General features: G+C 46.4%; 1 protein-coding gene across 1 annotated transcript in view; it reads left to right on the forward strand.

Moving 5' to 3' along the window:
* CRELD1 (cysteine rich with EGF like domains 1) overlaps positions 1–15,601 on the forward strand; it is a 91,977-nt gene that overhangs the window by 39,175 nt on the left and 37,201 nt on the right. The window contains exon 3 of the mRNA XM_069206161.1: positions 4,074–4,156. Coding sequence (XP_069062262.1) covers positions 4,074–4,156 — 83 coding nt within the window. The remainder of the gene's footprint in view (positions 1–4,073; positions 4,157–15,601) is intronic.

Genomic DNA, 15,601 nt, shown 5'->3' on the forward strand with positions numbered 1-15,601 from the left:
AACTGCCAAAAACTGAATCATTTCGCAAAGGTCTGTCGGTCAAACACGAGAGCAAAAGATGACAGACAAAAGACAAGTCAGGGAATAAAGACAGTACAACCACCTGACCTAAGTCCGGACATGGATGATGATGAGCCAGAAGGGACAGTATACATTATTCACACAGCTGAACCAGGTTGCAAAAGTCGAAAAAAAATTCCGAAATGCAAAGTACAAATAGCGGGACACCAAGTGACAGCTCTTATTGACACGGGAGCTTCAATTAACATACTGGCACAGTCAACGTTTGACCAAATGCGGCATCGTCCTGCTCTACGGCACACAACAGTAAAAGTGTTTGCTTTTGGGTCAACCAGACCTCTCCCAATGGCCGGAGTTTTCGTGACAGATATCAATCACGAGGATGTAACCGTACAAGCCAAAGTGTATGTCACCAAGATAGGGACGGGGATGCTACTCAGCTGCCGCACAGCGGAAGCGCTGAAACTGGTGGTTTTTGCGTTCAGCATACACATAGGGGAGTTGGAGAGTTTACAAGAAGAGTATGCTGATTTATTTCAGGGGATTGGATGCCTGAAAGACCGTCAAATAAAACTACACATTGACAAGTCCATAGAACCAGTTGCGCTAAAACACCGACGCATAGCCTTTCATCTCCGCCCTCAGGTTGAGGCAGAATTGAAGAAACTGGAAGAAGCGGATATCATCGAAAAGGTGGAAGGACCAACCCCATGGGTATCCCCTATTGTGGTCACCAGAAAACCAAAGCAACCAGGGGAGGTACGCATATGTGTAGATATGCGCCTCCCAAACGTGGCAATCCGGAGGGAACGTCACCTAACGCCTACGGTGGATGACATCGTGGCAGAGCTCAGTGGTTCCAAATGGTTTTCAAAAATGGACTTAAGGGCTGGATATCATCAGATCATGTTGGCTCCGGAGTCGCGAGCCATCACCACGTTCTCAACCCATGTGGGACTCAGAAGATACAGACGCCTGAGTTTTGGGATTGCCAGTGCGGCAGAAGTATTCCAGGATACCATAAGAGGTGTTTTGGCTGGCCTCGAAGGAGTCATCAATGTGAGTGACGACATCTTGGTACATGCGCCCACGGTGGAAACACACCTGAAGAGGCTGAGATCGGTATTCCAAAGATTGCGATCAAATGGTTTGACACTGCATCGTGAAAAGTGTGAATTTCTGAGAAGGGATATTGCCTTTTTCGGATATCATTTCTCCGAAAAAGGAGTTCGACCTGATCCAGGAAAAGTGGCGGACATAAAATCGGCACCTCCCCCTACATCAGTCACAGGAGTTCGTAGTTTTTTGGGGATGGTAACATACTGCGGGAGATTCATCTCGAACTTGACCTCCCTCACTGCCCCACTACGGGAGTTAACAAAGGCTCATACCCCGTGGGAGTGGAATGAAACACACGAAATGGCATTTCAAGACACGAAGCAGGCACTATCGGCAGAAACAACGTTGGTTTTTTTCGATCCAGCAAAAGAAACAGAACTGTCAGTGGATGCCAGCCCGATTGGTCTGGGAGCAGTACTGTCCCAGAGAGATAATGAGGGTGCATGGGCACCAGTAGCATATGCCAGCCGAGCACTGACGACCACAGAACAACGGTATTCACACATAGAGAAAGAGGCGCTGGCAGTCAACTGGGCCTGTAGACACTACCATCTGTACATCTATGGTCACCCATTCGTGGTATACACGGATCACAAGCCACTGATACCATTATTCAATCAAACAGTTTCACAGCCTCCACCGAGAATTGAAAAATGGATCCTTCAGCTACAGGGATATCAGTTCTCGGTGGTATATCGGCCAGGAGCCCAGAATCCTGCAGACTATCTGTCCCGACATGCAAGATCGACCACTGTATCGGAAGAAGAGGAAACGGAGAACACAGAGGAGTATGTTAGGATGATAGTAGAGAGATCTCGGCCACTGCCAATGTCTTTGAAGGAGATACAGGACGCGACAAAGGAAGATGAGGTCTTGCAGCTAACAATGTCTTGCGTCAGTAATGGAAAGTGGCATTTGTTGAAGCAAAATTTGGCTTTGAGGACTGAAGAAGCAAATAACACGCTCCAAGCGCTCTTCAGAGTCCGGCAGGAGTTGGCGGTATCGTCGGAAAACTGCCTATTGCGCGGAAGTCGACTTGTCATTCCTGGCAGCCTAAGGCAAAGAACTGTGGATTTGGCCCATGCCGCCCACCAAGGCATGGTGAAAACTAAGGCCAGATTAAGAAGCAAGGTGTGGTTCCCAGATTTGGATGGTTGGGTGGAGAGGACTATACAAAGGTGCCATGTATGTCAGTTAGTAGGGCCGGCGGATCCACCACCACCCATCATTACAGAATCGATTCCATCAACACCCTGGCAGAGAGCCAGTGCAGATCTGGGAAACTTGCCGGATGGAAGACACATGCTAGTAGTCATTGATGATTTTTCAAAATATCCTGAAGTAGAGTTGTTGGAATCTACGGTCACTGACAAGGTAATACCATGTTTGGAGAAAATAATGGCTACGCACGGGATCATACAAGAACTGAGAACCGATAATGGTCCCCCATTCTCCAGCCACGAGTTTGCAGCATATTTGGCATCTCATGCGATTCAGCACAGAAAAATTACACCGCGATGGCCTCAAGCCAATGGAGAGGTGGAAAGATTTATGAGGACTCTAAACAAAGTACTAAGGATTGCGGTAGTGAGAGGAAGGAATATAGACTGTGCTATTTTTGAATTTTTGAGGGAATATCGCCTGACGCCACACAGTACAACAGGGGTATCTCCGAGCCATATGTGCATGCAACGAGAAGTGAGGGACACCATTCCCCAAGCGGAAACAATGGCAGAGAAGCCGGGACTGGGTAAAACCAGGCAAGAACGAGTGGAAACAAGGCTGAGACAAAGACAGGTATACAATGAGCGGATGTCAAAGAAAAGGAGAGCTCGTCCAAGAAGTCTGAACATAGGGGATGTGGTGCTAATGAAGAACCGACGTCCAGGGAGCAAGTTCAAAACTCGTTTCGAGTCCGGAATGTGGGCAGTTACCCGAGTGAAGGGAACCCTAGTGACTGTCACGAAAGGTGATGAAGTGGTCACGAGGAACATCTCATGTTTCAAAAGATATCATGGAGCTCCAGTGGATCATCAAGAGAGCGGAAATAACAGTGATCACGAGGAAGGAGAATGCGAGTTTGGGAGAGTCGGTGGCACCGCTGAACACTGGCTGGCGAGTGGCAACTTGCAGATGGGAGAGGGACTGGCAGCACAAAAAAAACACAACGCCAGGGTCCCCTGTCCCGAACCAGGACGACGTACCTGCAGAAGCACCGGCGGAGGGCAGTAACTCGGAAGCAACCCGAAGAAGTGGCCTGGGCAGGTACAATCTGCGATCTCGCCTGACACTCCCCGAGAGACTGAGAGACTATGTTTGTGAGTAAGCGGGGTTTTGTTAGAGGTCATACAGCCGCACGTTGGAGAAGTGTATCACCCAAGTTTTGGTCTGGGGTGTTGTTCTTATGGACAGCCATACTGTGTTGGCCTGGCCAACGCTATATCCCTGTGGGCATGTTTAGTTTTTCGTCCATAGTTTGTTTTGTTTATGGTTGAGGAGGAATGTTATGTTTGGAACCTCCAGGAGGTACCAAGTGGGGAAGGGTGTTTGCTGGATCGCGTGTTGTGTAACGCGATGCAGCCAGTGGTTACCCCTGCTCCCAGGGGATTTGTGGTTGAGCCCCGTACGCGGGGCGAGAGTTAAATAAAAAGACCGGGTTGGCGTCGCGCCAGGGAATCCGGGAGCCGATGAAACCAACCAGGTGTGCGTGTATGTAATTTTACAATTCCCCAGGCCTGCACACCGTCCGAGTGCGGGAGTCATTGGCAAGCTGAAGGCGGGTGTGACCCACCCTATACAATATATAACACCTGTCACCCCGGCCAGGCCGCAGCAAATCTGGGATTATCGCTTTCATTTCCGGCTTCAAAGCGAAAACGTAATTATGTGAATGTTTGCTTTTTAATTTCTCTTCCATGTTGTGTTCCTTTTAGGGCCTGGAGAAAACTGCGGGGCAGAACTTCGGTGGAGGAAACACCGCGTGGGAAGAGGAAAAACTGGCGAAATATGAAGCGAGGTAGGGAAACTCAATAATTACTAAATGTAAACACGTGGTTATCTAAACGGAGGAAAAGGAGTTGTACGCTGGCAGGCCCCTCCGTCAAGAGATGGTTCCTGATAGTCCAGATTCATTTCCATTTAATTGCACAAATGTTTAATCGAAGCTTCTTTTATCCCCGCATGGCAATTTGCGCGTGAAAGTTCAACTTCCTTGTAAATTCGCTTTTGGAATTCACACTCGTAATAGGATGTACTCGTGTGTAATGATACTCCTGCCTGATGTAATATTACACATAATTACACTCTTCTAGGTAGGGATGTGTGTTCAGGGCAAGCATGCTGTGTCATGTTGGGGAACAATACCCACAAGTGTTTGTGGTTATTCGCAAACTTTACTGCTGCCAAAGGCAGGAGTAGATCTGTTCCCAGGGAGGCAATGGAAAGGAAACATCTTCGCTGTTGGCTGCGGTGTGGGGAGTGGTTTCTCCAAAAGGAAGATGTAACTATTCACGCAAAAATCACAAATGTGCAACTACGCCCATGAAAAATAATTTTTGCTGGTGGATTTGTACTCCTGTCTACAATTAAGCACATAGACCTGCCTTGGCATGGGCGTAGTTTGGAATTTGCAAGATCTTTCCATGGGCACTTCTGGGAAGTTGCCCCTGGCACAGGCTTGCAGGAGTGCTCTAGTTAACGTTTGCTAACCTAAGCTCTTGGAGATGCAGGGTAAATATAGTGCCCTCTTGGTTCATATCTGATCAGCCACAAGCCTCTCTTTAACTCCCAGGAGAGCGGAACCCATGCCTGGAGCTGATCCTTTCCAGGGAGGCGTGCAGTATTTCACCAGTTCTCGTACTAAAACGATTTGTCCTGGAATGATATGTGCTAAACCGCTTGCTGACTTGGCGTAGTTAGTATCTCATTGATCCAAGTGCCTACAACTTTTCAAGGAAACGTTCATTTGACAAAGCATTTGGGGCCAGATGTAGCAAATGGTTTTACCCATTCTGTGTCTATGGGAAAATGTGTTTGTACATATGGCCCTTAGTGTGTATTGTATTGTATTGTATTGTAATAGTATTTATATAGCGCTTACTACCCCTGATGAGGCGTCGAAGCGCTCGGTGAGTAGTACGCTACTCTGGAACCCAACAAGAATTAGTGATGGATTAGTATCTGGAAATATGAGTACAGTTTTAGTAATATTATGAGTTAATTTGAGCCGCGGATTTGAGAGTTTGTTAGTTAGATTGACTGGAGTAATGGAGGGGAGGAGGAGGAGGAGGAGGAAAGAAATCCAGAAGTGTTAATTGGGAGTATATCCCTCATTTACTCAACCCGAAGGCTTGGGATGAGTAAAGGGGGATGGAGGAGGGAAGAGTCTGTGGAATGGTTAGGGAGAGCATAGTAGCAGGGTGAGATAAATGAGGGAGAATTTAGTAGGGTTGTGTGGGAGGTCATGGTAGTAAAGTGAGGTTTGATGAGTTAGCTGTGGAAGCGGAGGGAAGAGCTTAGGCAGAGTTATTTAGGAGATGAAAGTAGTAGAAAGGATTTGGGATGAGTCAGAGTGGGAATGGAGGATAGTTTGATAGAGACATGACATATGATGACAGGTAGATAAGTGTTATAAGATGAGAGCAGGGATTCATAGATATCTAGTATAACAACCCACCCAGGAGCCATGCAATGACTCACGAACATGCCAAGCACAGAAACAACATACACATACATATATATATCAAAAACGAAGTTGTCCTCATGTGAAAGCGCACTCCCAACAGGTTAATTAAACGGGAAGAAAAAGCAAAGCCTGCAACTCACAGTGAATTTCTTTAAGCTGTTTCATTATTCCAGGCCTTTGGTTATAAAATCATCTCTGGACACGTGTTTCTAGGTCAATCCTTTCTTCAGCAGAGAAAAATATAGAAGTGTTTCACCCTCGTAGGTGCAGCCAGTGCTGGAAGTGTTCCAGGCATTTCTTTCTTGTTGAAAAGACCGGCATGGCTTCAGCTTGTCTAATTGCAGGCACCTGATTAGTCTCTTTAAATACCAGTCCGCCCCAGTGGGCCTCTCAAGTGAGCAGTGCATGCTGGTTATGGTGGTCCTGCAATTTTTTAATTTTGCCCCAAGTGGGTTGCTGGAGCCAAACGAAATAATGAACCCAAATGCAAAACCTATGTAGGCGAATCCAAAGTAAAATTGACAGATTTGCTGTAAATAGCCCAACCTGATTGTTCTTATGTGACAATCCATTTATAGTCACACAGACCTGCTTCGATGTGCAGTGGTGCTGCCTTCCCGACTGGACGGGCCGGTTAGTTATCAAAAACGAAGTTGTCCTCATGTGAAAGCGCACTCCCAACAGGTTAATTAAACGGGAAGAAAAAGCAAAGCCTGCAACTCACAGTGAATTTCTTTAAGCTGTTTCATTATTCCAGGCCTTTGGTTATAAAATCATCTCTGGACACGTGTTTCTAGGTCAATCCTTTCTTCAGCAGAGAAAAATATAGAAGTGTTTCACCCTCGTAGGTGCAGCCAGTGCTGGAAGTGTTCCAGGCATTTCTTTCTTGTTGAAAAGACCGGCATGGCTTCAGCTTGTCTAATTGCAGGCACCTGATTAGTCTCTTTAAATACCAGTCCGCCCCAGTGGGCCTCTCAAGTGAGCAGTGCATGCTGGTTATGGTGGTCCTGCAATTTTTTAATTTTGCCCCAAGTGGGTTGCTGGAGCCAAACGAAATAATGAACCCAAATGCAAAACCTATGTAGGCGAATCCAAAGTAAAATTGACAGATTTGCTGTAAATAGCCCAACCTGATTGTTCTTATGTGACAATCCATTTATAGTCACACAGACCTGCTTCGATGTGCAGTGGTGCTGCCTTCCCGACTGGACGGGCCGGTTAGTTATCAAAAACGAAGTTGTCCTCATGTGAAAGCGCACTCCCAACAGGTTAATTAAACGGGAAGAAAAAGCAAAGCCTGCAACTCACAGTGAATTTCTTTAAGCTGTTTCATTATTCCAGGCCTTTGGTTATAAAATCATCTCTGGACACGTGTTTCTAGGTCAATCCTTTCTTCAGCAGAGAAAAATATAGAAGTGTTTCACCCTCGTAGGTGCAGCCAGTGCTGGAAGTGTTCCAGGCATTTCTTTCTTGTTGAAAAGACCGGCATGGCTTCAGCTTGTCTAATTGCAGGCACCTGATTAGTCTCTTTAAATACCAGTCCGCCCCAGTGGGCCTCTCAAGTGAGCAGTGCATGCTGGTTATGGTGGTCCTGCAATTTTTTAATTTTGCCCCAAGTGGGTTGCTGGAGCCAAACGAAATAATGAACCCAAATGCAAAACCTATGTAGGCGAATCCAAAGTAAAATTGACAGATTTGCTGTAAATAGCCCAACCTGATTGTTCTTATGTGACAATCCATTTATAGTCACACAGACCTGCTTCGATGTGCAGTGGTGCTGCCTTCCCGACTGGACGGGCCGGTTAGTTATCAAAAACGAAGTTGTCCTCATGTGAAAGCGCACTCCCAACAGGTTAATTAAACGGGAAGAAAAAGCAAAGCCTGCAACTCACAGTGAATTTCTTTAAGCTGTTTCATTATTCCAGGCCTTTGGTTATAAAATCATCTCTGGACACGTGTTTCTAGGTCAATCCTTTCTTCAGCAGAGAAAAATATAGAAGTGTTTCACCCTCGTAGGTGCAGCCAGTGCTGGAAGTGTTCCAGGCATTTCTTTCTTGTTGAAAAGACCGGCATGGCTTCAGCTTGTCTAATTGCAGGCACCTGATTAGTCTCTTTAAATACCAGTCCGCCCCAGTGGGCCTCTCAAGTGAGCAGTGCATGCTGGTTATGGTGGTCCTGCAATTTTTTAATTTTGCCCCAAGTGGGTTGCTGGAGCCAAACGAAATAATGAACCCAAATGCAAAACCTATGTAGTCGAATCCAAAGTAAAATTGACAGATTTGCTGTAAATAGCCCAACCTGATTGTTCTTATGTGACAATCCATTTATAGTCACACAGACCTGCTTCGATGTGCAGTGGTGCTGCCTTCCCGACTGGACGGGCCGGTTAGTTATCAAAAACGAAGTTGTCCTCATGTGAAAGCGCACTCCCAACAGGTTAATTAAACGGGAAGAAAAAGCAAAGCCTGCAACTCACAGTGAATTTCTTTAAGCTGTTTCATTATTCCAGGCCTTTGGTTATAAAATCATCTCTGGACACGTGTTTCTAGGTCAATCCTTTCTTCAGCAGAGAAAAATATAGAAGTGTTTCACCCTCGTAGGTGCAGCCAGTGAGCATGCACTGCTCACTTGAGAGGCCCACTGGGGCGGACTGGTATTTAAAGAGACTAATCAGGTGCCTGCAATTAGACAAGCTGAAGCCATGCCGGTCTTTTCAACAAGAAAGAAATGCCTGGAACACTTCCAGCACTGGCTGCACCTACGAGGGTGAAACACTTCTATATTTTTCTCTGCTGAAGAAAGGATTGACCTAGAAACACGTGTCCAGAGATGATTTTATAACCAAAGGCCTGGAATAATGAAACAGCTTAAAGAAATTCACTGTGAGATGCAGGCTTTGCTTTTTCTTCCCGTTTAATTAACCTGTTGGGAGTGCGCTTTCACATGAGGACAACTTCGTTTTTGATAACTAACCGGCCCGTCCAGTCGGGAAGGCAGCACCACTGCACATCGAAGCAGGTCTGTGTGACTAAAAATGGATTGTCACATAAGAACAATCAGGTTGGGCTATTTACAGCAAATCTGTCAATTTTACTTTGGATTCGCCTACATAGGTTTTGCATTTGGGTTCATTATTTCGTTTGGCTCCAGCAACCCACTTGGGGCAAAATTAAAAAATTGCAGGACCACCATAACCAGCATGCACTGCTCACTTGAGAGGCCCACTGGGGCGGACTGGTATTTAAAGAGACTAATCAGGTGCCTGCAATTAGACAAGCTGAAGCCATGCCGGTCTTTTCAACAAGAAAGAAATGCCTGGAACACTTCCAGCACTGGCTGCACCTACGAGGGTGAAACACTTCTATATTTTTCTCTGCTGAAGAAAGGATTGACCTAGAAACACGTGTCCAGAGATGATTTTATAACCAAAGGCCTGGAATAATGAAACAGCTTAAAGAAATTCACTGTGAGTTGCAGGCTTTGCTTTTTCTTCCCGTTTAATTAACTTGTTGGGAGTGCGCTTTCACATGAGGACAACTTCGTTTTTGATAACTAACCGGCCCGTCCATTCGGGAAGGCAGCACCACTGCACATCGAAGCAGGTCTGTGTGACTAAAAATGGATTGTCACATAAGAACAATCAGGTTGGGCTATTTACAGCAAATCTGTCAATTTTACTTTGGATTCGCCTACCTAGGTTTTGCATTTGGGTTCATTATTTCGTTTGGCTCCAGCAACCCACTTGGGGCAAAATTAAAAAATTGCAGGACCACCATAACCAGCATGCACTGCTCACTTGAGAGGCCCACTGGGGCGGACTGGTATTTAAAGAGACTAATCAGGTGCCTGCAATTAGACAAGCTGAAGCCATGCCGGTCTTTTCAACAAGAAAGAAATGCCTGGAACACTTCCAGCACTGGCTGCACCTACGAGGGTGAAACACTTCTATATTTTTCTCTGCTGAAGAAAGGATTGACCTAGAAACACGTGTCCAGAGATGATTTTATAACCAAAGGCCTGGAATAATGAAACAGCTTAAAGAAATTCACTGTGAGTTGCAGGCTTTGCTTTTTCTTCCCGTTTAATTAACCTGTTGGGAGTGCGCTTTCACATGAGGACAACTTCGTTTTTGATACATATATATATATATATACACACACACATATACAAACACACATGAATACACACATATATGTACATACACTACATTATTAAAACCATGGATAAATATATAAAGGTATAAGGTGTAAGTACCTAGGGTACCCACTACAAACCAGGCCAGCCTCCTACTACAGTACCTTCCATTCGGTTCACAAGGCTACCAAGGCTACCAAGAACACAGTTTTAAACAGAGGTTTAGTGATCTTAGTTTACAGTTTATGGGGTGCTTGAATATCAACTCCTGGCAAAAAATTTCAAAATTACAGCACATGGTGTGGGGTAGCAAATTTAGACATGCATACAGTTTACAGGACAGATGTGTAGAAGTGTGCAGATTATATTGGCAGTTCTCACATTTACAAGAGGCTCAGGAGCCTGGAAAGCCTGATCAAATACCTCATACTAGATTATGAGTATTCCCCTTAGAATTTTTATGTGGCTACCCATTCAAATTGTCGGCTTCAGCTTCTGGTAAGACTTGTGTAGACCAGAGTGACCTCAATCAGTTTAGTGCCAACATTTGCCCTAGTCATTCATTCATATATACTGCAGTTTTCTAGCATGCAGAAAATACTTAAATTGGGGGGCGTGGGTCAAATAGCTTTACACGATGGTGGGCTATTGATGGATTTTAATGAGACTGACCGCCACTTAGACTGGAATGAGTCACAGACCCTCTCTCAGGGTGGATGTGCCTCCGTCCGGACTGTCCGGTAAGGGCTCCGTCTCTGAGCCGTAGTCTTGGAAGGACACTCTCTGGGTGGATACGCATCCTTCAGGACTGTCTGGTAACAGTTCTGTCTCTGAGCAGTAGCCTGGGAAGGACACACTATGGGTGGGAATGTATCCTTCAGCACTGTTCGGTAAAGGCTGTGCCTCTGGTCTGTAGTCTGGTAACGACATTATCTGGGTGGATACACATCCCTCAGGACTGTCGGTAAGGGCTCTATCTCTGTGCTGTAGTCTGGTAAGGGCACTCTCTGGGTGAGTGCACATCCTTCAGGACTGTCCAGTAAGGGCTCCGTCTCTGAGCAGTATCCTGGGAAGGACACTCTCTGGGTGGGTTTTCATCCTTCAAGACTGTCTTGTAAGGGCTCCGTCTCTCAGCTGAGCCTGGGAAGGACACACTGTTTGGGAATGCATCCTTCAGAACTGTCCGGCAAGGGCTCTGTCTATGAGCTGTAGTCTGGGAAAGGCACTGTTTGGGTGGGAGCGCATCCCTCAGGACTGTCGGTAAGGGCTCTTTCATTGAGCTATAGTCAGGGAAGCACACACTCTGGGTGGATATGCTTCTCTCAGGCCTGTCCAGTAAGGGTTCTGTCTCTGAGCTGTAGTCTGGGAAGGACACCGTCTGGGTGGGCCTGCATCCTTCAGCACTGTCCGGTAAGGGCTCTGTCTCTTAGCTGTAGTCTGGAAAGGACACTCTTGTGCATTCTTCAGGATTGTCCGGTAAGGACTATCTGGGTGGATACGCATCCTTCAGGCCTTGTGGGTAAGGGCTCGGTCTGGTAACTGTAGTCCAGGAGGGACATTCTAAGGGTGAGAATACATCCCATAGCTCTGTCCGGTAAGGGCTCCATCTCTGTGAAGGACACACTTTGGGCGGGAATGCATCCTCCAGGATTATCCAGTAATGGCACAATCTCCTGCTTCCAATGCACCATAATCTTTTTCTAAACAGAAGGTCATCCAGCACTGCTGAGGAGGGGGGCTACTCTGGTGTGTCCTCTGAGCCTGTCCCTGCTCTCTTTGAAGGCTCCTTCTGTCAGAGGTTGAAGCAATCACCAGAGTTCACTACAGGATTTAAAACCTACTAGATTCCTTCACCTAGCGCCCCTGTGCTCTACCTCCTGGCAGCGCTGTATCAAAGTTAAATGCTCGAACTCTTGAAAAATCAAACCTTCTGCCTGGACTAACTCTCACCTCTCCTGACACAATTAAAGGCGTTGCAAATGGGGGGATGGGGAAGCCTCCTCGCCCCTCCCCCCAAGTCCTCCAATTTCCAAGAGGGGCAAGCTTAAGAGCTCACAAACTTTGTGGGCGTTTCCCACATTTTTCCTGTCAACAGCATCAGGCGGACAGAGATAGTTTCCTTCCTATTGAACGTAATATCCAGCATCGAAACAAAAAGGTCAGAAATAGTTAGCAAGCTATCCAGGGTTTGTGGTGTTTCAATAAAATATACTACTGGGATTAGTTTTCAACTTTTAAAAACACTTTGGTGTTTCACTAGGGAACATGATACATGTTTAGGTGTAGAAAATTCAGGATGCATGATTACAAGAACGTATTTACTTTTATTTATTCAGTATTTTTTCTCCAGGCTTATTTAAAGCCTCTGTTTCAAGATGGCCGCCTTTTTGTCCACGAACGCAAATCACTCTATACTCTGGCTCTTTTTCAATTACAACTATATGGCTTTCACAGCATTGTATTAAGTAGGTGATAAAATTATCCAGTGTAAAGGTGCTACATTTTTACATCTACACTCTGGCGGAGACAGGAGACGTCGCACGTCTGCCATGTTCAGATTTTAAAGCACGCTAGGCACAGGATGCCAGGTCATTATACACGCAGAGTAGCATGTATGATGGCGGCACTGGACAATCTGCTCTCCAGAGGGTGGGAGGAAGAACATGGTGTCCTGGCCTGCAGCTGCTGCAGAAGGCATGCTCTCCTGCCCTGCTGGTCAGTCCTTCTGTCTGTGTGTGGTTGTGGCGGCCCAATGACGTGCTTGCCGGTGCCCTCTGGGCTCCATGGGCCTCTTCGACAGAGGACAGCAGTCCGCAAGAGCTCCAGGTCTGGAGGAGGTTCTCTTCACTGAACTCCACTCTACCCCCACCGTGCTCACATGTACAGCAGCAGTGTTGTGTATGGTGCAGGTGCTGCCACAGGAGGAGTTGGGTTGCAGGTTGGGCTGGAGCTGCTGCCAAAGCTAAGCTGTCCTGTGATGCAGGGGCTTAGAGACTCTTCAAAGATCAGGGGGTGGTCATGAGGTCCCACAGATGGTAGAAGTTGGAGTGAAGCAAGAGTTTATTTTCTGAAAGCATATACTGAGTTCCAGCAACACATGTGGGCAATCCCCTCACGTAAGATGATAACTGTGTCATTACAATGATGCAAAGATGATCTTACAAAACACATTATCTGGGACATACTACATTTCTCCTCAGCTTCAATGGAAAACCTAATTTTTAAAAAAAACTCTTTCCTAAACATGATGAACAACCTAGCAAGCCCATGAGTTAAGGGTAGGCCCATGCTTGAAAGGTACACACCCAAACAAGCCAATGGCGGAAGGAGTTGTCATTTATTTTCTCTGCTTGTTTTTTTGTGTATTGAGTGCTGTGTTGACATGAGGTCTGGTAATAGCTAAATCTGTCTGATGCAAGACCTAAACCTGCTTGGTATTGACACAGGAGGGACAGTCGAGAGTGAGGAAAAGCTGGAGACCCTGCAGACTTGAAGTGGTCATCTTTGACCTTGGCCGTCCTGGTTCTTCATCAGACCCTCCTGTGTCTTCCACATGGAGACGACTGTTCTCTTGGCAGCCAACACTGGCACAGATGTGCTCAAGCGGAACGGGGTGGTTGAATGCCATGTGCCAGGAGCTTGCTTCGGGGAGGCTGCGGGCCCTCAGGGGTGCAGAGGGAGCTCGTTCAGCGAGCAGATAATTGTATCTGTTTTAAGAGTGGTATTATCTTCTCATCCACCGGGAGTGTCGCCCCGGAGGGACACGGCTACCTGCAGCTGCTCTCCTACAAGCCTCCACCCTGTTGGTTGCAGAAGGACACAGGTGTGCAGTAACCTCCGTGTGTGCTTGAACAGGCTGCATGCCTCCCCTTCATAGGCACACTTTGGTTTTACCAGTGAGGAACCAGTCTAACATGCAAGCTGAAAACCTCCCACAGACTGATGCCTCTGAGAGGCGGGTAAAACTTAGGCAGGGTACATCACAGGGCGGACGTGCTTTTGCCTGGTCCGACAACCAATTTTAAGGTTGATCTTTTGCAAACAAATGCACTGGGGAAACTACATGGATTTACAGAAGCCTGTGGACCTGGCATTAATCCAATTGAATAATATGTTATAAGTTTGAGGTGCGCAATGGGTTATTCTAGTTTTAACTGAGTCATTTTGTGTAGTGGTAAATGTTTTTGTAAATGTACAATGCTAAAAAAAAGTTAAGGTTCAAAGCTTACATGAAACAATACAAACACACATAACTCTAACTATGGAAATTAAAATGACTAGCAAAACAGTGAGGGATAACACCAGGACAGGTAATAAAGTCTGCTTGTGTACCACACATTATTATTTCCGCTTTCACTTCCCATTTAAAACGGTGAAAGGATGTAGTGTGATGCAAGCGTGGAGGTGATGCTTTCGAGAGTTTTACTCCTGCCTCGCGCGACAGTTTACTGCCTACCTTGCATGACGTGATTCCACTGACAACGTCTCAATTCAGCATCGACAGATGGTCCTAAGCTCTGGCTGGGCTGTGAAATTTCATAACGTGTTTGCTTGTAGTTTGGGGCCCGTCTTTGAAGCACTTTCCAAAAGATTCAGAGAGTACGGAAAAGAACTACATTTTTAATAGGCAGCCATCTCAGAGGTAAATGTGAAACCTGATCACATTTATTGAAATCAAATATCATTTGAATTGCCCTGTTCTGAACAACTTGAAAATCCTCTTTATTGTGGTGTGGCATGTTCACGCATGCTGCAGAACATCAAAATAATATTGGAAATATAATCTCTTGAATTGGTAGATTATGGTTTGCACTTATTAAAAATAGACATACTTATCAAGGTTTATGACTACAGACACCTGAGACTTTAAACATAAAAAAATGGGTCAAAAGAAAAGACCAAGGCCCTTATTACAACCCTAGCGGTCAAAGACCGCCAGGGCTGTTTTGGACGCTGGCGGTGTAATCTCAGGTATTACGACCGCAGCGAAGCACCGCAGTCGTACCACCGGGACCGGTGGTTTTCCGCCACAGTGGTCCCGGAGGGGATTGAGAGTCCCCTTCCCGCCAGCCTTTTCATGGAGGTAGGAACCGCCATGGAAAGGATGGCGGAAAGGGGAGTCCCTTTCCGCCTTAGGTATGGGCAGTGCAGGGGCCCCCTGCAACAGACCCATGAAGCTTTTCACTGTCTGCAACTGCACCCGTCGCAGTGCTGCTATACTGCTGGCTCCATTTGGAGCTGGCTCCCATGTTGCGGCCGTCATCCCCGTTGGGCCGGCGGGCAGAAACTCTGTTTCTGCCCGCCGGCCCAGCGGGGATGTCGAAATGGCCACCGCAGGAGTGCGCCCGCATTGGCGGCCACGCAGCAGTTAAAACTTGGCAGGCGGCAAGTTGTAATGAGGGCCCAAGTACTTAACCATCTTTCACTGATGGGACTAAGCCAAATAGTTCTGGCCAAACAAACCATAGCAGAGAATTCTTTGCAGCATAGAGGAACATTTCTGCCGTAGTAGCATTACAATGTAAGTGATTCATCTGCATCCACGTCCTAATTTTTTATAGACCTATTATCACATCTTTTACATCCTGAGCAGTGTCACCTAATTCTATTGGACGATGTGTGTTATCTACATAGAGTTGTGAA

This window comes from Pleurodeles waltl, chromosome 9 (assembly GCF_031143425.1).
Source record: "Pleurodeles waltl isolate 20211129_DDA chromosome 9, aPleWal1.hap1.20221129, whole genome shotgun sequence".
Lineage (NCBI taxonomy): Eukaryota > Metazoa > Chordata > Amphibia > Caudata > Salamandridae > Pleurodeles > Pleurodeles waltl.